We start from the raw sequence: 26949 nt of genomic DNA, 5'->3' as shown, positions 1-26949 counted from the left end.
CATTCACACACAGGTGATGGCAGCTACATTGTAGCCACAGCCACCCTGGGGCGCACTGACAGAGGCGAAGCTGCCGGACACTGGCGCCACCGGGCCCTCTGGGGAGGCCGATCCACGACTGATAGTGTACCACTGTGTTTTTTCTATCCAGGTGTGCTTTTATTACACTGGTAGTGCATTTGGGATCATTTTCCTGCTAAAAAACAAAAAAAAAAACAAAACTAATGCTAATGAAACACTTTCCAGATGGCACTGCATGGTTGATCAAAATTTGATGATACAGTTCTGTCTTTATAATTCATCAATTTTGGCAAGATCTCCAACACCGGTGGTTGAAACGCAGCCTCAAACCATGACAGAGCCTCCTCACTGTTGTACCTGTCACTTGAATTCTTCTCTATAAACTGATGATTTCTGAATCAAAAATATCCAGTTTGGATTCATCGCGCCATCAGACTTGTTGCCACTGATAATCAGCCTTTTCTCCCAGTTTCCCTTCCTTGACAGCCACCCTTCCACTGAAATACTTTCTCCTGATGTTTCAGTGAACAGTGGATGGATCAGCTGAAGGGCTAGATGCATCTCTCAGGTCCTGTGTTGGGTTTTTGCTGGTCTTTTCTTATTTATGTCCTTTTCTTAAGGACATGACTTTTAGACACAGTTCATCTGCTGTAGATAGTTGTTTTTAGGCTTGACACTTCTTTTGTCCTCCACTTGTCCAATGTCCCCAAACTGTTTAAGTACACACCGCACATATGCCAAGTTTCCAGCTAATAGTTCTGGGAATCACTTTATTGGTGTAAAAATGCTATTTTATGCCTGTCAGGCTTTGTTAGCTTGAATTCCTTTCCACTTAAATCCGCATAAAACATGTGTTTGTGTTTTTTAGATCTACATTGTAATTTTCCCTAAGTTGCACAAAGCTCCCTGCTCCAGGAGATGATCTTAGTGAAACCAACATGTTTTTCTCGTTTTATTTCTAAATTAAATCACAGCAATAAGCTAGTGGGGTTTCAGTCGGATGTCTTGCTGAACAACAATTTAAAGATGCAAATTCACTGATTACTGCTAGAATGGAATCAGTAAAAAAAAAAAAAAAAAAAAAAGGTCTATAAACACCAACACTATTTCCTGGGCAAAACATTAAGTTTTTTCCCAGGAAATAGTGATTGGTCAGCAAGGCAGGTAAGTCAGTGCCCGATCTCTCATTATTCCTGACAGGATCTAAATCCTGTGGCATTGCTAGCCGTCATTATAATTTAATCACAAGAATCAGTCTAACTCACACAGTCACACACAAAGTCAAAGGTACATGCATCTTAGAAATCTTAGGTTTCTAAGATGCATGTGCACACACAGAGAGCTAACGCAGCTTGTGGCTGTGGAGAGGGTAGAGAGAATATGAATCAGCTGGTTGTCCTGGTGATCAAAAGCTAATGTGAGATGTTTATTCTCTTCGTGTCCTTATGTTCCAATCTCCTTAGGAAGCAAACACAGAGCATCTGTGGGTAAATGTGTCAGCTAGTGTGTGTGTTATCAAGCTTACGGTAGATCTCCAGCACAACGGAGGCCTCCTCAGTGTGACCACTGACATCGGTGGCCTGGCAGCGGTAGATACCCGCATCTTCGATGATGGCATTATAAATAACGAGCTTGGATCTGGATGCTTCTGTGTGGAGCGCCATTCGCTTAGAGGCCACGATGCGCTCGCCCTGGGGGTTATACCACTCCAACTTGACCGGCTCGCCGATAGCTAGGAGCAGAGAGAGAAGGAGATATATCAAATAAACTGATTACAAGGAGTGTATTTTACTCCGTTAGACCGGCAAAGTAAAGATTATGTCACAACACAGCATAATGTTTACATTCATTCGTTGAGAAAGAGCAGTTTTCATGATTACTCACATTCACACATGAGATCTATAAAGAGGGCAGTTTTAAGTGCATACTTTGCACCTTCTTGACCTTCAGCAGCTTTATGTATTTCAAAATGAATCCAATGAGAAGAAGCTGCAACAGTTTCAGCAGTTTAAAGCCTCAAGATTGCTTGTGAAAATATACCAGATTGCCTTTGAGTACCATTTACTTGGCATGGCTATACCGGAAGACCTGTAGCAGATAACTAAGTTTGCTCACAACTGTGTCCCCACCCACTCTGTAAAAACAAGCTTTTACAGAGTGAAACTTTTACAACTGAAGCATCCACAAACCGAAAATGGAGTAGTCCAGGTAGCTCCACAGCAACTAACATTAAAGTTAACTTGAATTTTACAGTTATGTTGAAATAAAAATCAACTAATTATTTTAATTGAAAACATGAAGGCTGCAAGCTGCTTCAGACCTGCTTAAAAATGTTTTCTGGAAACTAGTCATTATTATCAGAGTTCAAAAATATCAAAGCATCAAAACAACAAAGTGGTCCAATTATTGTACGTATTTTCAGCTGATTCATAAAATGTGATTCAGCCTCTCCAGTACAATTTTCACATTTTTGTAGGTTTCTTTTAACTGGACAAAATGATCAATTAGTATGGGTGCAAAGTAATTGCCATTATGCTGTAGGGCACATCTTAAGCTTGCTTTTGACCTGTCAATGAACAGCCCATTGTACCCTAAAGACATTCAGCATCAAAACAATAGTCAAAGGCATCAACCATTTCAAAGACTTTTCACATGATGCCTACAAAAAGAAAATCTGGTTGCTAGGAAGAGGTTTTCCTCACTGAGCCTAGACTGAAGCAACTCAACTGCTTCGTTTGGCAGATCCAAAACTCATTCTTGGTTATTTAACCCTGGGTAAATGAATAACTAGGGGAGAGATGAGCTATTAGAAGATGGATCTTCAAAGTCCTCATCATTAGAACGGTGTGCATCTGGAGACAAAATATAATAAGACGCTTCTCTCATCAAATAAGCCAACAGAAATATTTCTGTTGGTATTTCTATTGGTTTTCATCATCTAAATGTGAACAGGTCTGATTGTGATGGCAGGTTAGCGTAACTAAGTAACTGTCGTCACCCCCCAACTGGTCACAGGAGATGTATGGCCCCTCCCTGAGCCTGGCTCTGCCATAGGTTTCTTCCTGTTAAAAGGCATTTTTTCCTTCCCACTGTCGCCAAGTGCTAACTAATAGAGGGCAGTTTGATTGTTGGGGTTTTCTTTGTATTGTTGTAGCATCTTTACCTTACGATATAAAGTGCCTTGAGGCAACTACTAATGTGATTTCATTCTGCATAAGTAAAATTGAATTTAGTTGACAGATGATTTGGTTTTTGAACTGTATCCAGAAATACTGATTTAACCAAAGTATCACAGTGATTCTGTGGCTCCATCCATGCCACCAAAACCCAAAGCTCTTTGTCTTCCTATAGTCCACACTCGGTTTTCGACACAACCTGGCAAACTGAAAGTGCCCATGACTTGTCTTGGTTGCCATTTTTATGCTAAAATAAGCACACCTTTTTTTTCCACAGAATCTCCGACGGTTTCATCCTGTTTGGATGTAGTGAAACATCCACAAATATAGCACAAGAAAACTTGTGAAAAAACATGATGCAATGAGCAAACATGAGGAAAAATGAACATTACTTTTTGAAATCATTAAAGAACAAGTGTTAGGTTTCATATAGTAAAAATGACGCAGGGGGTCAAAATCCCAATTGAATACCCTTTATTTCATTAGATATTACATGTGAGTACTTTCTTGGTACTGTTTGGTTTGCTCTGCAGAGCTGAGGACCATCTACTGTCGTTGCTGGAACTAGTTTAGCGAACAGACGGGCTGAAATTACATGATTATGTCATAATCTTGGATTTACATAGCTAATAACTCTGTACAGGAACAGGGACATATGCAGTCCATAAATTCCACTCTTGTTCCTGTGTTTATGCACAGCACTCCTACGATTGCAAACACAGATAGATTCTTAAACATGGGTGCAAGCAGTAGGCCTGCTGAAAAGCTAACCTGAATTCTGATTAAAATGGCGCCCATATGTACCTTGTGAAACATGAACTCATCTGGCTACTGTAGGAGATGATAGAACCATCTGCCCGCAGCAGGTGCTGCTTGCCTGTAAATTCTGCAAATAAAAGTGTCAGTGTGGAGGGCCATTACTTGGCCCATCAATCAGGCAGAGACTGGAACAAGAGAGGATACAGACAGAGGCTTGTCCAGTTAGGAAACAAAAGATAGAGGAAGAATAGAAATGGCAGACACTGTTATATCATATCATAATAGAAAAACGGCAGTATGACCCCTCAGAAAGAGGGAGTAGAAAGCAGACAGTCAGAATTCCCTTTCCCCCCCTCTCTGCTACTGTCTGTAAGATGCCCTTGAGCAAAGCTTTTATCATTCAGGTGCACAGCAGCCTGCATCAGAGGCCTGCAATGGCTCAGCTCACAACAGGCAGGAGTAACTGTGAGGGGATGGCTTCAGGTATGACTGGATTTTTGCTAGGGAAATATGCGGATTATAAAAAGAGCATAGAGCTTAGATAAAAATCTATTTTAATGGCTCACAAACACAAGAAGGTACATGATAACAAAGTTCCCTCTTGATATCCATGCTTCCAAAACGCCGGCTCCAGCTTACATACCCCAACTCCGATCATCATCACATGTTTCCAACAACCATCAGCGTTGCATGCTTGGCGTGTGCTGCTCATTAGTTTCAAAGCCAACAAATCTGATGAGGCAATCAAACACGAGTGTTGCTCAAATCACATTACAGCACCAAGCGTCCCGGGCTTTCCGACCGGAGGCTTGTGGGGAGCAGATAAGCGTCTAGCATCCCCGCGGCCGTCTCTTTATACCTGTTAGTATCCCAACGTTATCAGCACTTTCCATTTTACAGTCTGTTGACAGCAGAGACAGTTAAATATGCTCACACTGATGCAGCTAGTGTGGTGACAGGCCATTTGCTTCACAGATGATCTGAGAAGACAGGAGTGCAGAGCGTGATGCCCTGTTTTTCACGCTCAGCCCTGCCTCCCCTCTGTGCGTCTTTACAACTGCATGAATAGCTTGTGGAAATTTTCTGTCGAACAGCTCTGAAAATCTGCATAATCTCTGGTGTTATTACTGATTTCTGCTGGAAGACAATGACCGTCTCTTCTAAATGTTGTGCGGTAAGACAATGATCACTTTTTCTAACCGAAACGTCTACTGCGGCACTGTGATTGAATGACAGCTTAATCCTGAAAATCACAAAGAAGTGACCCTTCAGATGGAACCGGGACAAGCGGAAAGCTTTGTGTCCTCCTTGGCAGTGAGAGAGCAGCTGAAAGAAATACCGAAGCAATCTCCTCAGCTCCTGCACAGGGTAGATTATTGATTAAGGAGGCCTCTTGGTGCCAAAATTAGCTGAGCACAAGCCTAAACACTCTCAGATTCCCACAGCACCTGGCATTGGGGTCTTGGTAGAAATTGATTTAGGTCTCCAGGGAAGTAGATAGCAGCAGAGTAAAAGGCTGACCAGGGAAAGAATCTCACCAGTCAGCGTGTTTATGTGTGCCGCTTGGTATCAAAATGATTGGTTATATATCTATCTCTGTCTACTCTGTAATGTCTAGCCACTGGGAAAATGCAGGTCTACTGGGACGAGGGATGTGGCCCTCCCTGCTTTGGTTATCTGAAGAAAACATGGAGAAACACATTAGCTGCTGGATCTCGGCAGGCTACCGAGGTTGCTTTTGTAGCTGTCTCCTGTCTTCTGCAGCAGCCAACACTTGTTCTGGCTCTCTGCCACTTCAGTCACATGGGAGGTTAAACACACACCTAAACACCCATTTATCCACCTCCTTTATCCACCACGGAACACCGCCTTTGCCTCCGCGAACACATCGGACTACAAACACGCACATTACCAACTCCGGAAGACGATCAAAGCAGCCAAACGTGAGTACAGGGACAGGGTGGAGCAACAGTTTGACAACCCTCGGAGTATGTGGCAGGGACTAAACACGATCACAGACTTTAGAGGGAAAACCAGCACACCGCAGACCACGGCCTCTCTGTGTGAGGATCTAAACGTATTCTACGCTAGATTCGACACAGCGAACACCATGAGACCGGACAGTGTGCGCACCGCGGATGACGTCAGTGCGCACACTGTGTCTGAGGAGGATGTGCGGAAGTGCTTCAGGAAGGTGAACGCACGCAAAGCTACTGGTCCGGACGGGATTCCCGGCCGCGTCCTCAGGTCATGCGCGGCTCAGCTGGCTGGAGTGTTCACGCACATCTTCAACCTTTCCCTCTCTCTGTCTGTAGCCCCAGCCTGCTTCAAAATGGCCACCGTCGTCCCTGTACCCAAATCCTCCACCATCTCCTCATTGAACGACTGGCGACCTGTAGCCCTGACCCCCATCGTAAGCAAATGCTTCGAGAAGCTGGTCAGGGACTTCATCTGCTCTGCACTACCCGACTCACTGGACCCTCTACAGTTTGCATACCGCCACAACAGGTCCACTGATGATGCCATAGCCCTGACACTACACACTGCCCTGTCACACCTGGAGAAGAGAGACACGTATGTGAGGATGCTGTTTGTAGATTACAACTCAGCATTCAGTTCCATCGTTCCCTCGAAGCTGGACAGGAAACTGCAGGATCTAGGACTGAGCAGCTCCCTCTGCAGCTGGATCCTTAGCTTCCTGTCTGACAGACGCCAGGTGGTCAGACTGGGCAGCATCACCTCATCCCCCATCACACTGAACACTGGTGCTCCACAGGGGTGTGTACTGAGCCCTCTCCTGTACTCACTCTACACCTACGACTGCACAGCCACTAACAGCTCCAACATCATTGTGAAGTTTGCGGACGACACTACAGTGGTGGGTCTTATCACCAACGGTGATGAGACGGCTTACAGGGAGGAGGTCAGCGCCCTGACCCACTGGTGTCAAGACAACCATCTCACCCTCAACGTCGCAAAGACAAAGGAGTTGATAGTGGACTTCCGGAGGTGCAGAGAAGTACACACCCCCATCACCATCAACGGCGCTGCTGTGGAGAGAGTGAGCAGCTTCCGGTTCCTTGGTGTACATCTGGCTGAGGATCTTACGTGGTCAGTACACACAAACAAAACAGTGAAGAAGGCGCAGCAGCGCCTCTTCTTTCTCAGGAGACTGAAAAGATTCGGCATGAGCCCCCGCATCCTCAGGACCTTCTATCACTGTGCCATTGAGAGCATCCTCACTGGATGCATCACCACCTGGTATGGCAACAGCACCGCCTACAACTGCAAAGCTCTCCAGCGAGTAGTGCGGTGCTCTGAACGGATAATTGGAGGTGAGCTTCCCTCCCTCCAAGACATCTACAGGAAGCGCTGCCTGAGGAAAGCGGGGAGGATCATCAAGGACTCCAGTCACCCCAGCCATAAACTGTTCAGACTGCTTCCATCAGGAAGGAGGTTCTGCAGCATCCGGTCCCGTACCAGCAGACTGAGAGACAGCTTTTTCCATCAGGCCATCAGACTGCTGAACACGTCATAGACACCTCAGCTTCACTACTGGAACTTCAACATTATGCACTCCACACTGTATATAAATGCCACTTGTTTTGCACATATTCAACTCTGTATATTTTATATATTTTATTATTATTATTATTATTATTATTATTATTTTTTTTTTTTTTTTTTTTTACTATTTAATTTGTAAAAATGTGTATACACACACACACGTAGGAAAATATTTAGTATACACATCCAGAAATGCATACACTATTATATATTGTACATATATTTATTAGTTTCAGGTTGGCCATTCTTGTATTTTGCTCGTTTGTGTTGTTGTTTGCGCACATCTCTGTTGCTTGTGGGGCTCGCACACAAGAATTTCACTCGCATGTGCTGTGCCAGTGTGCCTGCACATGTGATGTGACAATAAAAGTGATTTGATTTGATTTGATTTATTTGTCACGCCACGAGTCCAGGTTAATTTCAAATAAGAAGAAAAGAGCTGCAGTAGGTGTCGTTATTGCTGTTTGTTTTCCAACTGTAAAAAAACCCCAAACTGGTTACAATATTGAATACTAATAAAGTCATAATTGTTTTTAATGACACTTAAAATAGTTTGGAAAGTCTTGCTGACATGATTGTGCTAGTGTCTTCAAATAACAGGCAATAATTTCCCAAGTTTTAAGAAATTTACATCTTCCTGAATGGACATTAATGAGACAAAATGTTTAATTGACATTTAGGCACCTCTCATATCTTTTGCTTGAAAAATGAGAAATCTGTGAAGCAATCTATTGAAACCTGACAAAACTACATGGAAATAAAGTGTATAACTTCTCTTTAAGTAGTCGTCAGGAATAGTTCTCCAGTCTTCTTGAAGGGTAATCAAAGCTGCCTTTTGTTCTGTTCTCTGTCAACATGATCCCACACTGCTTCAGTAATGTTGAGGTCCGGACTCTGGGGAGGCCAATCCATGACTGATGGTGTTCCACTTCGTGTTTTTTCTATACAGGTATGCTTTTACTGCATTGGCAGTGCGTTTGGGATCATTGTCGTGCGAAAAAAATAGATACTTTTCATCTGCTGTAGATAGTTTATTTTGTTTAGGGCTGGCACTTTTCAGGTTTCGTCTAATAGCTCTTTGCTGGTGCAGGAAGTATTTGCACCAGCAAATGCAAATAAAAGATATATTTAAGGGCCTGTCAAACTGTGTTAGCGCTGGCATTTTGAATACATTCAAATAAAGTCAACTCAAGAAACTGGAATAAATGATCTGTTTTAGTGACAGGCTGCTAGATACAAAACTAGTTCTTTCCAAGTTGTCTGTTATGTGTAGACACAACACTGTTTCATTCCTTGAGTTAGTTTTTGGATGCTTAAATGAGATGAGATGAGAGATGAGATAGCCTTTATTTGTCAGTTGCAGGTCTTTTGCCCACAACCGAGATGACAGACTGTACATACAATACACAAACATCACATTGGGGAGACAGGTCAGGCTAGGTAGCGAGGAAAAAAAACATCGAAATGTGTAACACAGAAGGATAATACAGGAATGCACAGATATCAACACACCATAGCACAATAAACACAGACAGCAACATGGGAAAGAGTTCCAGTGTGTACATCTGATCTGGGACTGCTACAATCTTTCGACTGCGCCTCCAACTGACCCGATGTCCACATCATAGGGGAGGTAAGCATTGGAGGTGGCTTCTGGGGTAAGGAGGGTGATGCGTCAGTGAGTGCTTATCAGTATCAGTATATGTATATGTGTGTGTGTCCATAGTTCAGCTGAGACAGTGTCCTTCGCCCTGCTAAGTAAACAGTCTTCCAGCCAACCCAGGTGGCCTTGAATGGGAAGAAACAGACTAAACACAGTTGTTATCAGGGTGTTTTGTTCAGCTCCGGCCTTGCAGCTGGCGCCAAAGGGGTATGCGCATAAGTGATGGTATTTTTTACTTTAGTGCGAACAGCTCATATGAATTTCAAAGCAGTTCTACAGTCCAACACTGGTCTCTCAATCTCCCGTTGGAGAGCCGCGAGCTTCGCCATACTTGCGTTCTGTGATGTTGTCATTTCTTGTGCTCAAGGAGCCAATTTCTGAGAACTCACGGCAGTGTGCCTCCCCGAGATATTATCCAATTTGCGCCCAGAGAGATGTTATTCCAGGCTAGCCCTTCCGAGATGTATCCAGTCTGCAGTCAGAGATCTTATTCTGAGTATTCACAGCAGCCGTAGCCTCTCCAAGATCTTATCCGTGCTGACTCGAGCCCATTTTGAGAAACTCACGCTTCTCCCATCGTTCCAATCCCAGCGGGCAGCCTTGTGGGGGTTTGAACAGCCGGTTCCGCTTTCTTAATTCTTCGATAAGTCAGGGCCAAGCCAGCTCCGATCAGCCAGAACCCTGTTACCATGGTTCCGAATAGGTAGATATCTTCAGCACTCAGGCTCACCCAAGCACAAACTTCTCGTTGAGAAAGGGGGTGTCAAATGACTCATAAGTTTGTTAAGTCGCTTAACAAACTGGCCTCAAAATAAGTAAGGAGTAAAGAACCAACGTCCAAAGGAAAGTTGTCAATGACTTCCGAAAAACCTGAAGAACTATTGCTCAATACCACTTAAAAAAAAATGGCTCCTTCGAATCAAGATATAAACAAATCAAGGGTGACTCAAGATTCATTCTTACAGTACTGTAAGAATCATGAAGGTATGTTATGAAGGCTGTTAATGTTTATTGATTGACTGGAGGTACACTACTTACAGCAACTACTGGTCACTATGCAGTGTTTAAAGATGGCTGTTGTAGTGTAAAGTCTAGCAAAAATATATAATTTGAGCTACCAATGCCATACGCCACCTGGTGTGTACCTGTGAGCACTGGCAAAAATGATGGTATTTGACTTCATGGCAACAGTTTCAGAGACCAGTGAGATGATGAAAGATCATCTATTACGTTTGAAGTTTGCACAGCAGGTCCATGGGAGGTTAGCATTTTATCTTCTGCTGTCATAGCTACTAAATAAATAGCAGAAATACATAATCAACCAGGTTAATGCACTTGACTAGTCAGTGGCACTTCTTCAAAGACTGAAGTCCACCTATTTCTTGACAAAAAGGTCCAACGTTTTGCAGTGGGCTCCTTTGCAACTCTCCCTCAGAGCCTCATTGAAATGAATAAAGGGGCTGAATTTTTTTATTTAATGGCATGAACGCAGCTTTATGCTGTGAACCCAATACTGACACTGGGAGTCATTTCAGTTTGCATTTTCTGCATCATATCCCTGGTAAAGTACCGTAAAAGTACTGGACACAAAATATTTTACTTTTAAAGAGATAAAATAAACTATTCTGAATATTTTAAAAGGAAAGTTTAATTATGGTTTGTAGATACTGTGTTAGTAATGTTTTTAATGTAGCATGCATTTTTTCCAAACCATTTCCTCAAAATGTATAATTACCATCCAAACAAATCTTCCCATTTGGTAATAATCCTTGGCTTTCTCACCTTATTGTCTTGCCAGTTTTCTCCAGTTCAGCAAAAAAACTCACGCTTCCTGTTTTCACGGGTTCGGGACTGCATTAGCAAAAAAACAGCCCATTAAAGTGACAATGGGCTAGCAATAATTAAATGAGGGAGTTTTTGGTGGGTGTTGTTTTTGTTTTTAAAGGTAAATGCAATTAGCACTGTCAGTTGGCAACAATACTATTTGTACCTGGGATGAATATTCAGTGTGGCTATTTGCACCCATGTATAGCACAGTGTACAAAGCACGACAGACACAAGCATCTACCATAGCCAGCAATGCCATTTTCATCCACACACACATTGCCAGAATGGCTTTCCAAAATATGGATAATGTTGTGAAAGGATTTATTTTAGTCCAAACTATTTCTACAAGAATCATTCATATCTCTCAGTCTTCAGTCATTCATGTTTTGTTTTGCTTTTCCTGACCTGTGAGATCTTCAGGTCTTCGCTGTCTCCCGTCATCTCATGGTCTCAAATAAAAACTCCACTGAATGTCATCTTTATGGAGTAAGTTTATTGAAAGAAAATGTGCTTAATTTATTCTTTTGTGTATTAATAAGAGCTAATTCTGCCTCTCATATTCTCTTTTTAAAGCAAAGGTCACTGAATAGATAGGACTTCATTTACTCTCAAGTCAATGGTCTATGTTTTAGAAGAGTTTGGTGAAAATGCCAGTGCATTAATGATCTATGTGATAATTAGCTGTAATAGAAATACTACGAAGGTCAAAGTTCACAGATCTAGTCATTCTTGACCTTTGTAGCAGCAGCTGAAGACAGGATAGAGGAGCTAAAGAAGATGTGAAGGGTGAAGGCAACAGGAGTCTCCAAACTGGCGGAGTGTTTCCAGCAGATCACAGAAACGACATCAGGAACATTTCTGTTCCTGATGTCAAGCTCCCGGGCCTCTGGTAGAGGACCCGAGCTTGAACAATAAACAGACCACCTGCAGGACAAGTGGGAAATGTATTTGATATATATTCATTAATTTTATAGAAAGTCTTTATTATAAAATTATTATTTAAAACGGGACCAGCAGCCTCCTTAAAGGTGTCTTGTTTAAGTCATTGCTCTTTCCTAATAACTTAAACCCTTGCATATTATTCGTACTTCATCCCTTCACAGTACACTGTAAACCCCAACAGTCTACCTGACTTATAAAGTTTGTGGATATAACAATTAAAATTCCTCACAAAGTTGAAACAACTTAAAACTTTTCTGTTCGGTTAACGATTCAAACAGTTATAATTGTACATGGCTTAGAAGTTAAGAGTAAATACTGCTTTCTTAATTATGATTTTTGAGTAAATGTTTTTTTCCGAGCTCCGCATGTGGACGTCATGACGTCTTCTCTCTAACCTGAACGACGTTGACAGAAAATTCTGTTCAATATGGCTGCCCTTCTCGAGCGACTGGAGAACACATTTGGAGAAACTTGTAAGTAAAACGGAACCTTCGTTATGTTTATTTTTTCCGTAAAAAAGCAAGTATATTAATATGTTGCAGCCAATAACTTGTTTTCGAATGCGCTGTTGTGTTAAAAAGCACAGACCCAGGTGGTGAATAGTTGTTCGCGGTTGTTCGCGCTCTTTTTCAAACATAGATTATGTCGTCAGTTTTACAGTTTTAACCGATTAAAACACAGTTTTACGAAGAATCACACATAAAGAAAGGGTCTTAGTGATATTTTAACGACCCCTTGCCAACGCAAGAAAGTTGGCGTTTTTACAACAGCAGCCTCATTGTTCGGCAGGTTTTTTTTTTTTTTCTTCTCATTAGCATCATTCAAAAGTGACTTAGCTAGCAGTGGCAACTTCTATCTAAAACAATTGAAATATAGCAAGGTGTTGTATATTTAGTGTGCTGATAAGGTTTTCAATATTTTTATTTTTTCTTCCAAGGCTGAAGGCCAAAGACAAAAAGACAGAAGAAAAAAAAATTCAGACTGCAATTAATTTCAGGTGGAGACAGTAAACACAGATGAGTTGAAAGATCTATTGAAGAAACCATTCATTAAGTCCCTTAAGGTGAAGATTTCATATATTGATAATGATAAAATTAACACAAATTAAAAGTTTCACTGATAAACACACAATTTTTCCTTGCTTTGAACCCCATGTTCTATATAGATCACAGCTCTGATCTGGAGAACACTATTTTAAAATACTGTGTAGGGTTTTTGTCAAATGATTAAGAAACATACTCTCTGTCACAAGAGACAGAAAGGTTGTATCTTAAAAGAAAAGTCTCCAAAATTTAGTAGAGTCTGATGTCATGCAGTTTCATAAACATGTATTCTCCCCAAAGAATGACACCTGAAAACTTTGCGTTAAATGAACTTTTCTTTTCCCTTTTTAGGAGGCGCCTGATATCAACGTGAAACGCACTGCAGTACTTTGTGCCCTTCCTGTATACCTGCGGGAGGAGGACCCAGAATTCTTTTAGACATGTAATGTAAGTGTATTTTTGCATTACTTAAATTCTGCCAGTAAGATAAAATGCTATGGATTTTTTTAAATACAATTTAATACCCTAGCAGCTAACAAATTGTACAAACAAAATACCCTCTCTTTAGAAAACCCTCACACACAAACACACACAGGTCAGGAGCAGGGCACAGGCATATCACAGCACTATGGCTATGCTGCAGGTGGCCCAAAAACCAGGCTGAAGTCAAGATTTAGTTTCTTTTTGAGATAAAGTCATGAAATAAAAAATTACTTTTTTTTTAGAAAAATAATAAAAATACAAATTATGTAATGCAAGAAGCTAACACGTTAATGTACATTTTTCAAAAAAAGTAGAGTACCCTAACTCGTTACAAAGTAACCCACTACACTGCTGAATGTTTTGCTAGATTACAGGTCATGCTTGTCACATTCTCTCAAACCAACCTTACTTATTTAATTGGGGCGATCGTGGCTCAAGAGTTGGGAGTTTGCCTTGTAATCAGAAGGTTGCCGGTTCGAGCCCTGGCTCCGACAGTCTCGGTCGTTGTGTCCTTGGGCAAGACACTTCACCTGTTGCCTACTGGTGGTGGTCAGAGGGCCCGGTGGCGCCAGTGTCCGGCAGCCTCGCCTCTGTCAGTGCGCCCCAGGGTGGCTGTGGCTACAATGTAGCTGCCATCACCAGTGTGTGAATGGGTGTGAATGTCTGGATGACTGAATGTGTAAAGCGCTATACAAATACAGGCCATTTACCATTGATACTGTGTCTATTCCAGGCGGACGCATTGGATGAGTCGACCCTCATTGACACTCCAGTTGCCCTTCTCACAGTGGTTACCGACGGCGCTTCCCAGTCCAGTCCATTTTACTTCCTCAAGCATGGCTGTTTTGGTGAAAGGCGACTAGGTGATGCGTGATATTCCCAGATTTGCAAATGCATTTGCTTTATTGTTTGGCTTGATCTATGCTCTGCATTTAGACTACCCCAGGAAGCTGGTTCACACATTTGCCTTAGTCCAAAATATCTTCATGGGGCTTGATGACGGCAAACCCCTGAAACCCCTGCCTACATGCTCTTAAGGAATATAAGGCAATGTTTGTTAGGACACGCACTCTGTTACTGAGCACTTTGTTTGAAGCACTTTAAGCACTTTAAGTTTACTACAGGCTTTGGGTGGATTTAACTCCATCAGTTTACCTAATTTTCCTATACTTGACTGCCTTATCTGGTTATTTGGAAGCTGATCGTCTTTGTACCCATTTTAAAAAATTGTTTTTCATTTCTATTTAAAAAAAAGTGATTAGTATTTGACTTTTTGTTTTGCATTTTTGTGTATTTTGAGAAAGATGCAATTAGGACTGATGTTGTCCTTTGTGAGTTTATAAAAAGATAAATGTTCTACACAGAATTTATAATGCTCACTTTATGGTGCCGATGTCCATGTTAGTTGTTTTATAAAAACATTTGTGATGTTTTTAAATTTTCATGAAAAAATGTTAAATAAACAAAATGTAAAGTAACTGAATTTCCGTACTTTTTTTTTTTTTAGTAGTCTACACTCACAACATAAATATCTTTTAATTAATAACCAGATAATTTGAGTTTAGGTTGTAATATAATTGCATTGTGTTGCATCAAAATAATAAACTACAAGAAACACAAAAATATTGAAATTAAAGTATACAGTCTTTGAGTAAAGCTCAATTAATAAAATATAAAATATAATTTAAAATTTTTAGGTTAACAATAAATACAAATTTTGAGTACCCCATACTTAGAAGATATGAGTTTTTGTACTTAAATCTTTTGAGGTAATCAGTTTCCACAAAAGTTTTAAGTTCAGTCAACTTGTTCGGGTTTACAGTGTATAATCCTAGTCAACTTTAACCTGGGCCATAAATATCCTCACAATAAGTGTCTAAATTGGACTTTGAGCATTGATAAATGGATGGTTAACCCTTTGTGAATATTTCATAGAGCAGGGAGAGTGCATTCCAACACTCATTTTGGTTTATTGGAGAAAACCCTCAACTATCGCACAAAATCATAACCTGTTTTACATAAGACATGAAAACATATTAGTCATACTGCTTTAAATATAATTAAAGAAATGTTGGGATTTATTATTGAGTGATGTATAAACCTTACAGCTGTTGAACACTGTCCTCATTGCTATAGCATAAAAATCCTCACATCTACAATAGCTTATGTTAGCCGCTCCCTTATTAACAAAGGATCAGCACAGCAGGGTCTTCATATTTGATCTTGCAAATATGTTGGATCTTTAGTTTCGAATGCCAAACCTGATGGAACAAACAAACTCTTCTTTGGGTGTACCAGAAATGGCTCTTTCACATATAAAGTGAAATGCACAAGATTTACTACAAGGTTGGGTGCATGGCCAAACATTTTTGTCACACTAGCCAATTCTGATATATGTGCACAATCTGCACCTGCGTCCTGTAATTCTTCATTTTTTAGTTGTGCAAATGTACAGCAGTTGTGAGTGCTCCCCAGACGGCACACTTGGACTGCACTTCCTTTGGTCTATGCAGTAAAAAAGCATTCATGCGTGCCACAGACCATAGGGAATAATGGGTTTCAGAGCACAGCAGTGCCAGAGTAGCAATGCATCTGAAAGAGGCTTTATGGTTTTTTACTGTTTCATTGTTTCAAGATCGCCCCCATGACCCTTCAAAGACCAGCAGGTCTCTGCCTCAGTGGGAACTTGGGCAAATGTAGTGGGGACAAAGAAAGTTCTCAAGGCAGTGCCGAGGTTTTCCGCTGTGCCATAACAAACACACACAGACACTGCATCTACAGTTTCACAGTTTCCCTGAAGGAGTGCCTAAAACCACAATTATCTAAAATAGATAACCCTAACCCTAGGTATGGAGCAAACTTGAGTCAGGTTTGCTCCAGATCTTTTGACTCTGTCAACAAGTTATCCAAAACTTAGCTGATGAGCTTTATCGGGTAGGTGGGAATGTGGTGGGATCAGACATTACTGTAGCCAGCAGCAACACCATAGCGGTGTCCCAATTCCTAGACCGCATCCTTCAGAGGGCGCATTTGAAGGCCGATTATGTTACAGCCAGGCGACGAAGGCTGCTTCAAATGCGTCCGACAAGGAAGGATGGGTCGGGTGTATCCTTCATGGCCCAACCTATCCCAGAATTCATAGCACGGCCAGCCAATTCCAGTTTCCAACAATGGCAGCAGCTATCTAGTTTTAATATTACTCTTTCTGGGTCACAAAATAAACTTTTAGCATATTTTCAGGCGAGAATGTAGCTGTGTAAACTTCAAATATCTGCTCGATTCATCAAGACATCACATATTTGCAAAAGTGCTCTGACGTTTTCGGAGACATCTGTTACCCACCAGCTCGATAGCTGACTGGGAGGTCGAGGCTCACTAGAGCCGGCGAGAACACCGGACTCCCAGCACATCGTTTTCAGACCCCAGGTCTTTCGCTACTCAGGTTTAACATGTTTGACTTTTTCATTGTTTTATTTGTTCCTGAGTAAATCGGTTTGGCTGAGCTGGTGATGCAAATCTGAAGGCTAGACTGTCCCATTTCAAAGCCTTCCGGCCTTCTCGGTCTTCGAAGGATCCGGCCCATGTAGACCACAAAGGCCAAGTCCTTCGAAGGATGTGGCCTAGGAATTAGGACACAGCTCATGACTGTAGACAGTAGACTGGGTTTCATGTTTCTAAGCACTACCTGGTGCGTCAAAGTGCATAACATCTTATTCCAAAGTAATTAAAGTGACTTTCCTAATAAAAAAGTAAGAACAGAACTCTCAAAAATGACGTGCTCATGTTGGATCCCACCGAGCTGACTGCATTTCCTTCGACTGGGAAAGTTGTGCAGTTTGCATTAACAGCTGTTTCATGGACCAACATGGAGTTGGTCCATGTCAATCAAATGTAATTGATGCACACTTACACAGCCACGCTTAGCAGAGCAGCTGAGTTTTCTTTATCATTTTTACTTGAAATTTGTTTGGAGAGTTGGAAACCTTCTTCTATAGGCTGCTCCCTTCCCCACTGTCAGCACAGTAGATCATCATCTGCCTCCTTCTCACCCTTTCCCTACTATTCTCCGCTGCCACACCAACCACAAATCACAATCTAAAGAAGCCGCTAAGAAACAAAGCCATGCCATGTATCAGTGTGCAAAGGTTTAAAAAGCCATTTCTGAGGCGTTTTGAAATAAATGAAATTGATAAAGTTTCAGCTGAAATTATTTAAAAGAAAGATTTGAGATCAGACATGAATAATGCAAAAGCACTGACATTCAGCCAATATGATAAAAGGATTCTTCCTTCAGGCTACCACGTTGACTCACAGTTGACCTTATTTTGACCTTTGCTTTAATGTCTTTAAGAAAAAAGAGAGGTTGTAATCTTTTGATATAAAGAATGTGTCTATCAGTAACCCTCTGGCTTGTTCTTCATGGCAAACTTTTCAGAACAAGAAAGACAGGCATCAAATACACAAATCACTTCAACTCACATTCTTTTTGTCTTTTTAAAGAGAAACGTACTCATTCCTGCTCTCCAATCCGTGAATCAGCATACGACACAATTGCCTCTCTGCCCTTTCTGATCCTTCCTTTTATCGATATTGAAGCGGGTCAGGGCTGTTCGGGGTTCTGTTTTTACAGTTATGTTTTGTTTATGTTACCATAGTGACGGGTGACGCCCTCTCGCTGTGACGGTGTGTCCTTCCGGGGTCAGAGGGCGCCCTGTGTGTTGTTGTTGTTGCTGTGCTGTTGCCGCGCTGAGCAGTTAGCTAGCGGCAGTGTTCTTCTGGCAGATGTAAATAAATGGCTGTGCTCCCTGGCTAAGAGGGCGGGGGAGCAAGACCGAACGGAATTGTGTCTCCTCCTTGTCTGAGCTCGCCACAATATTGACATAGGCCTAATTCATTCGGTGCTATGTGGCGACTGAAAGGTAAAAAAAAGTCACTTTACTTGTTTGCGGGTGGGTCTCAGTTTCACTGAGTTTTCTCTTTTTCTTGTCTCTCACTGTTTCTCAGTTGGCAGAAATGCATGTGAATATGGTAAAACTCAGGCTCGGCGTGGCCGCCTGTGGTGAAAAAGGCCAAAAGAAAGCAGCGTGTGACACAAACACCTCCTCCCGTGCACTTTGACAGCAGATGGTGGCAACTTATCTCCCACCTACATCTACAATTCTTTTTCAAAGCCTTTTCCATTCTTCTCACTTCTGAGCTCTCCACAGTGAAAGCTCCAACTTTTCAATCTTTGCCAGTTTGATTCCATTCGCCTCGGTTATTTTTCTGTTTTTTTTCTGTCCCACCGAAGCTCGTATTAGACTTCGATGCCCCCTGGATGCTCCTCCCAGTACGTGTATCTAGTCCCTTTGCTGTTAGCTCCACACTGAGTGTGTTGGCAGGGCAGAAGAGGCAGTCAGCAGGGGACGGCCTGGGCTGCCAGAGTGTGCCGCCACCCCACTGAGCCACTGGCTCCCACCATCGGGTTTTCTGCTATGTTGATATGATGTTCAGAGAGGACAATGAGAAGGAGGAACGGTAAGCCAGGAGCATCCCCCCCGACCCCGTGTGGATTGAGTCACAGTGGGGTCGAAGAGTCCCTCACCATATGGAGGTTATGGATTGTTTTATGTTATCTGTCAGAAAAACAGACATTCATGAGCGATGATATAAGACTCCCACCGTTGCCTCCAAACAGTCACAGATACAATACATATGCATAATATTAAAAAGAGACCCTTTATGGTCATTTTCAACGTCCTCCTTTTACTTCTTTGACTTTTGCACCATCATCAAATCAAAATAATGCTTGTTTATCTGATACTGGGCTGTAGTGAAGTGAAAGTCATTTTATCTCTTCTCCTTTTAAGGTGTATATGATATCCTCATGTTGGTATTGTTCCTGAATGATCATAATAACATCGGTCTAGGATCAGCATTGCTACTGACCAATCACATTGTTGCTTTGGAGTGTTGAGGAAAAAAACAATGAGGAATTTGGTAAGCATTTAAATTCTTTGTTAATCATTAAGCAGCAAGAAGAGGAAGTCGCTCCATATATCGCTTGTTAAGCTTAATGCAGGAATGCTTTACAAACATTCAGAGATGGACTTACACACTTGCTTTACTTCTCTCGGGGATAACTTTGTCGGAGATGAAATGCCGGGTTGCTAGCGAAGCTCCAAATGCTATCCAGACCACCGACAGGTCCCGCATGCCACAGCCGCTCTATCACGTGATGCATACTGCTCCGACGTGCTAACGTTCTGAGGTGAGTTACGGCGTGTTGCAAGTTTTGTGAGGTGCTTTCGTGATATTTAATGGATCGGATTACATTTTTTATTTTTCTCCGATATCCGATCCAGTAATTTAGGTCAGTATCGGACCGATACCGATACGTAATATCGGATCAGTCCATCTCTAGTTAAAACATTGCACAAACAAAAAGGGGTGTTTGACCGGTCTGGCGATCATAGCACTGAATGTCAGTGCTATGATCAAAGTGATAGGGACAAAGGTTTAACACAAACACACGGATATCAGATTGTGTTTTCTTTTAAAGCCAACCTTTCTTCTGATTGGCTCTCATTCTGCACTCATGACATCACAAAGAGCCAAAGGAGGGGAAAAAAAGTTTCAAAGAAAGAGTATAGAGAAGTTTAAAAAGAATAGCTCGTGCAGGTGGGGTGGGTGCCATGCCATTTGTGTACCTGTGCAGATGAAGAACTTGGATTCTCCGACACTTAACTCCACTTTGTTCAAGGATATAGACACTTGCAGGGCGGCTGTAAGAGAACAAAAGAGAGACAGAGGAAGAGCGGATAATGGATTAGTTATTGCAAGTGAGACTACAAAACACAAAGAAGTTTCACATTTGTTGACTGGATAGACATAATAATAGAAAATTGCTCCCAAAACGCATCACCTTCCACAGCAAAGTAGGCTGTTTCTGTCCCTCTTTAAGAGATTCTGTTACATTATCTGTTTGCATCACTTGTGTGTCGGGCTTACGTGCATGAACCCTTGCCGTATAAAAAAAGCGCTCCTCAGATGTGTTTTTGGCTCGTTCTTGTATAAGAGGCATTGTCAGAGCTGAAAAGAACAGTTTATATATTCTTATTCAACTTTAACTGCTTTTCAAAGTTTCCGTTCAACAGAACAACAGACGCCTATTCCGCCGCACAAAGCTCAGAGACAGATTGGCTTGATACCTTCTATTAGGCACATGGCTGTTTGTGACAAGCTTGTCAGTCAGCCTCACAATGAACGGGATTCCTTTCAGCCTGAGGTAATGCTATTTGCTGTTATCTCTCTCGACAATGGTATATGAATTGAACAACAGTGCAATGCGGGATTTTAAAAGCTCAAAACGAGCAGAAATCGGCAAATAACTCAATAATGCCGGTGTTTTCTTTGCTTGCAAAACTTGTCATGCAAGGCTTTTTACACCCTCGCTAAGATACACCAGACTATTGTGCGGGGGGGCAATATGCTGCCTGGAGGACAGTAAAAACTTGCAGCGGGTGGCAGTGACAGAGGCAAAGTACAATCAGAGGCCATTTGTCGGTGCTGGTCCATTGTAAGTGGCACTATAATACCACACAATAGGCGATCCAGTGAAAGTTTTTAAAGGCTGCAGTGAAAGGCAGGTATCTGAAGTATGTGAGACTGTGTCAGAGGAAAACGGGAGGAGGAAAAATAATAAAATAAAGCAGGAGCAGAGATGCAGCTCAACAGCACCGTGGAGCTGAGTGTGTCTACATGTCTAATGTGATGAGCGGTGATTGGCAACTCAGTGGGGACAGGGTCAATTTTAGGCCAGGGCCTCTCGACGCAGCAGTAGTCACACGGCATCGTGAGACATTTTGATGAGCCTGTCATGTCTCAGCTCCTCGTTCTCAGCCCTTGGAGCTGCGAGTCTAGTTAGAATCAAAATCAAACCCCACACAGATACAAACACACAGGCGCACACAGGCACGCAGATGAAGGCTGAATAATACTCTAATGGATGTTAATTCTCTCTATAACACTGGGAACTTAACAGGGCGGCTGTCAATAATTGAGGAAATGATGCAATGATTAGCTGCAGCTTCTCCAGGGAGAATGACTCTAACCAACAGCAGCGCCACACTCAAGCTGCTATCACTGGGAGAACTCTGTCATAACTGGGTGCCACCTATAGATGGCAGTAAAGAGGCACTGCCACATTTCCATGGTGGGGGTAGAGAAGCAGCTTTCAATACATTTGATCGTTTCTGCAGTGCAGCTCGATTGTTACGATGTCAAATAGTCAATGGTGGAAGTTCAGAGACTTAGTGGGCTCATTCGTATTGGGTGGATTATTTTCTTTTGGTGTTGCACAATGAAAATTCAATAGAATTCAATAGAAAGTCCATTCCACTTGCAGAGTTTGAAGTAGAAACAATTACTGTACCACTTTCACACAGAGCTATAATTTGTATAAAGTACAGTTTTTGTGCTTAGTGTCAACTAACTTTGGACTCCACTGCTAAATAACAGAAGCTAAAGTTTGAGCATGTTTGGTTGCTTCACCAGCATCTAGAATTCAATTTTTTAAAAATGTTTTTCAGCTCTGAGCAGTTCACTTGCCCACTTTGTGCCATCATTGTGGCAGAGGGAACATCCATCAACAAGACACTCAAAATAAAAGCCACGTGACACCTGTGAGTACGTTTAAATTGGCCACTAATTGCCTGATGTGAAAGCACAGTACACTTCAAACATACGTGTAATTAGTCTGGAGTATAGCTACACACACCACTACTGTCTACACACACATATACACACACACACGCATTGTTTCAAATGGATGCAAATGCTATTCTTAGGTTGATTAATCATGTCTATTTAACCCTGTGCCCTTCCGCACCAGCTGCCTTTGACTTAAGGCAGATTCCAATCAGTGCTTCTAGCACTTTAACGGTTTTCAATTATTAATTGATTCTGGTCTGTTCTTGCTGTATGTGATTGATCACATAATAAGTCGCTCATAAAACTCAGTGGGAAAAAGAAAAATTGCCTGATTTTTTTTTCTCCCCATGCTGCTGGAATCTTAGGTGTGAATCATATAATTAAGTCAAACCTGGGGAACATTAGTGATCAGTTGGCATTTTTGAGCTAGAATGCACAACATAGAGTCCACACGGTGACTATACATTGACATTTTAATGAGAATGCTGACGGGATTTGGAATATAGCATGGGATGGGAGAATTTGTTTACTCAACACTGTCTCGCCTGGAGGGGACACAAAGAGACATGCTATTTATATCAATTTTCCGGCATGGAATGTTTTTCGGCTGCATTCAACCGGCTTATTACAGAGCTTGGGTCAATACGTTATGTGCCTGGTAGCAATTATCAGCTCCAATTATTAGCTCCTTTGAGAAGCTTTGGAGACAAGCAAAATAAGACAACAAACAAAACCATTGATTGCCATTTGTAATGTGTCAGAGGTGGTCAATACTATACATGACTCGCCAGCTTTCCTAACAACAATGAGACATGATTAATTCCAGCATCAGTTATGGTATCTGAACTCGGCAACAAAGGTGAGAAAAAGCACAATGTTTGCCTCAGAGTTGCCAGATTAATACACACAACTGGCTGGTCATAGTACTCAGGAGGGCTACTGAAAAAATACAACCTAATTTTAAAAAATGAATCATAACTTTCTTGTGAAAAATTAAGAACAAATTATCCTCTCCCACTTATAGTGTTTGCCAATACCCTCCTAAAGATATTTAGAGGGTATTGGCAAGCAGAGGATAATGGTCCCAGGTACCCATGTATGTGACACTAATGCAACATTTTCTTCTTGGACATAGCTTGGCACTGAAATGTAGCATGAAGCTCAGGAAAGTTGAGTACAGTAGAAAATGCTCCACTAACTTTGGGCACGTGGCTTTCACAGCCTGGATTCATGTGTGACTGTAACGGCTCATTATCTCACAGAGAAATACCTGTAATAGCACAGTAGCCCACATGTTTGCATTCAGTTTGTGGGAGTACAAAGACTTGATTTTGTCAGATGCATTCAGCATTTAGAACAGGTTTTAATGACTGTGTCACTTGGTAATCTCATTTTTGCAATAGCAAAAACTGACAACCGATAGTTGCAGAATGAAAATCTTTCTCATTTGGTAAATCAGATACCATCCATCTATCTATTTACTTCCACTTATTTAGTTCAGAGTCACAGGGTAGTTGGAGGCTATCCCAGCTGTCCAGGTACTGTCCACCCTGGATAGTTCAAAAGTCTATCAGAAGGCTATCACAGAGAGACAACTATTCACGCTCACTTTCACACCTTTGGCAAATTTAAAATTGCCAGTCAACCTAACTCAAGTAAGTCTTTGGACTACAGGAACATGCTAAAATAACCAGAGAGAACCCAGGATTTTAACCCAGACTATGCTGCTGTGAGGTGGCATTGCTAACCACTGCACACAGTGTGATTAAGGCATTTACTGTAAATTAATTTGACATTGCATGTGGTCAAAAGTGCAACAAATGTTCATAAAATGTAACAGGAAGCAGCTCTGTCACTGTCAATCTTCCTCCCGCATTCTAACATAGCACAAATGCTCTTTTAAGTCCAAAAGGCAAAGCTAGATGCACCATTAAGGGTGAATGGATCTAAAGTCCCAAAAATTAGTGAAGTGAAAGACTAGTGTTGCATTTTCTCCCAGGTGGTATAATCACAGGTCCACGAGTCCTGGAAAGAAAAGAAGCTTTCGGTGATTTTCCAAAGAGTGGGTAGCTAGCTAGCTAGTACAAATGTGGGAACTTCAGAAAAGACAACTTTTAAGCCTTTGAGCATAAACCAAAAAAACAAAAAAACAGTATATGCTTTGCAGTTGTTTCTTGTTTTTAATTGTTTTTTTTTTTAAAAACCCACAGCTCTAGCTCTTTAGGAGTACAGGGTGAAGGTTAAATGATTTTCAGTACAGGTGCTTGCCGAGGGTCAGTCAGCGAGGTAGTTCTGCAAGTGCCATGTGAATCATAGACAACTGTCATCATATGGCAGAGCAAAGACACTGAAAATGGATGAAAATTCAGCCAAGAGAGCGTCTGAGAGAGCGAGGGGTCATACAGAACACGAGTGAGTGTTCTTCAGCCGTTAAGTGGTTGACTCGAATCACTTCGAGTGCCCCCGTCCATATTAACCACATTTACAGCAAATAGAAAAACAGAGGGATTGCTTTACAACTGCAGCTAAACACAGGGATGCTGCTGGCATGTTAGCAAAGCTTTGTGGTGAAGTCCACAGTTTAATTGAGCATGTAAACAGCATGTGTAAAGTACAGTGCAAGAAACAGTGATGGAGAAATAAATGCTAAATTAGCCATGTGCTTGTGTTGCTCATGCAAGGCTAATTAGCCACAGGGAGATGCCATGGGAAGGCCTGGTTAACATGAAGACCATAATATTAAAAACGTGTTGAGGTAAGGAGCTGTCGGCAAGAAAAGTAGGATTCATTACAAGAGAGGGCAAGTTATTTCACAAGTTAAGTTTTACAGAAGCTGCCTCATGTCTCAATCACTGGATTTCTCAATGGAAGTGATTAAGGTCAGCCGAGGAGGAGCTGACAGAGCTGGCCTTGTGACATGATTCAGCGACATCTGGAAGCGGTACAGCAGGGTGCAGGAACTTGCCAGCAGCTAAGTTGGTGTGACTAAATCTAGAGCAGACTGAAGCGGGCTAAACGCACCGTTGCATTTAGCAGCAGGATAAATCCAGTCTTTGATTGACAGAGTGGAGAGTATCCAATCAGCTGGAAGTGAGAGAGAGGGATGTGATTCTGTAATCCTGTACTCAATAAAAAAAAAAGAAAAGAAGAAGAAGCCCCATTAAAGCCATGGCCAAATAAGTGCACCGCAGAGAACATGCTTTTGTGTGTTTGTTTGTGCGGCTGTACATATAAGAACGCGTGGGGGTGTATATGTGGTTTGGGCCTTTACTTCATTGTGTGTGTGCGTGTGCGCACACGCAGGTTTTTTTAAGCACACAGAGCAGCGAGGGCCCGAGGCAAAAATGCTCTGCTTTAATTGTGTGTGATTTTGTGGAGACATTGAAGGGATTTCTTCCCTTGAACCACGGAGACGGCGAGAGAGACACACGAGTGGGATAGAGCGAAAGAAGGAAGGAGATAAAATACTACTTACAATGTTTTGTATTCACCTGAACCTGCATGTCTTACACACTTCTTCAAAGGCGTTAACAAAGGGCGACAAAAAAGGTGTTTGCAGCAGGAAATCATCGTCAAAAACACTAAACAGGCAGATTGTTTTTTTTTTAAGCTTCATCGTCTCTAGGTGAGCACTGGCACACGGGACTGAGCGATGGTGTGAGTATATGAAAGTAAAGACTATGATCTGGCTCTTACTTTGGTACTTTCGGCTCCTGTTTCTGTATTTTTATTGGTTATTGTGACACAGCCCCCCCAAATTAAGTGACATTAGGTCATTGTGCATACAATCTGCACAGCATTATCACTTTTTATTATTTGAACCTCAACCTGGGTAGGAAAAAAACAACAAAACAAATATCCATGTTCTTAATATATACATCTCTGTCAAAATATATAATATAAATCTTGACAGAGACGTTGACACGACAGGTCAAAGGTGACCAAAGTTGCTCTACTGGATAGAACAAAGCAGGGGTGTCAAACTCCAGGCCTCAACAGGCGGTGCCCTGCAGGTTTTAGATGTGTTCTTGATCCACCACAGCTGATTTAAATGTCTAAATTACCTCCTCAACATTTCTTGAAGTTCTCCAGAAGCCTAGTAATGAACTAATCATTTGATTCAGGTGTGTTGGCTCAGGATGATATCTAAAACATGCAGGACACCAGCCCTTGAGGCCTGGAGTTTGACACCCCTGGAATAAAGTCTGGTGACTATGGAGACCATTTAGTCTACAGTAATTTCACTGTCATGTTTAATACACGGACTGCTAATTATATAGCACTGTCGTGCTCTGGACACCCAAAGAGTGTTTTACTATAAGCCGCATTCCCCCAATCATGTTAGCAGTCTGGCTAACATTTGTGCACACCCTCACAAGGATGCACATGGTTCAGTATCTTTCTCAAGGATAATTTGGCATACTCTTCCAGTAGATAGGCGTACTTTACTTCCTGAGCCACAGTCGCCCAAACTACTTTGTTCTCTGGCAGACTGTTGCATTTTAATGATGTCAGTTGGTATTAAGGACCCAAAGTATGCAAAGAAAATATCCTCCACACCAACACATCACCACTAGCAGCCTGAACTGTTGATTGAAGGGGGGATGGATCCATGCTTTCACGTTGTTTATGTAAACTTGTGATCCTACCAAATCTCGCAACAGAAATCAAGACTTATCAGACCAGTTGGTGTTTCTTCAACTTTTAATTGTCCAAGTTGATAATCCTGTGTGAACTGTAGTCTTAGTTTCCAGTTCTAAGATGAGAGCAAATTGTG

The 26949-nt window shown here is 41.8% G+C and overlaps 1 protein-coding gene and 1 long non-coding RNA gene across 8 annotated transcripts in view; one reads left to right on the top strand and one right to left on the bottom strand.

Moving 5' to 3' along the window:
• Positions 1-26949, bottom strand: part of ncam2 (neural cell adhesion molecule 2) — a 454622-nt gene that overhangs the window by 141728 nt on the left and 285945 nt on the right. For 6 of the 7 annotated variants that reach the window (XM_082525243.1, XM_082525248.1, XM_082525245.1 and 3 more), the window contains exons 2-3: positions 20171-20245; positions 1547-1753 (exon numbers count right to left, since the gene is read on the bottom strand). In XM_082525243.1, coding sequence (XP_082381369.1) covers positions 1547-1753; positions 20171-20245 — 282 coding nt within the window. Of the gene's footprint in view, positions 1-1546; positions 1754-17991; positions 18089-20170; positions 20246-26949 lie in introns of those variants that run through there. The other variant, XM_082525244.1, reaches the window with a different exon arrangement.
• On the top strand, positions 12122-14959 carry LOC309701205. The gene is made up of 3 exons (XR_014274906.1): positions 12122-12428; positions 12893-13445; positions 14215-14959. It is a non-coding gene; the product is annotated as an uncharacterized lncRNA (long non-coding RNA).

This window comes from Aulonocara stuartgranti (genome assembly GCF_965226115.1).
Source record: "Aulonocara stuartgranti genome assembly, chromosome: 23".
NCBI classification, from domain to species: Eukaryota; Metazoa; Chordata; class Actinopteri; order Cichliformes; family Cichlidae; genus Aulonocara; species Aulonocara stuartgranti.
This window is presented reverse-complemented; position numbering and strand designations above follow the sequence as displayed.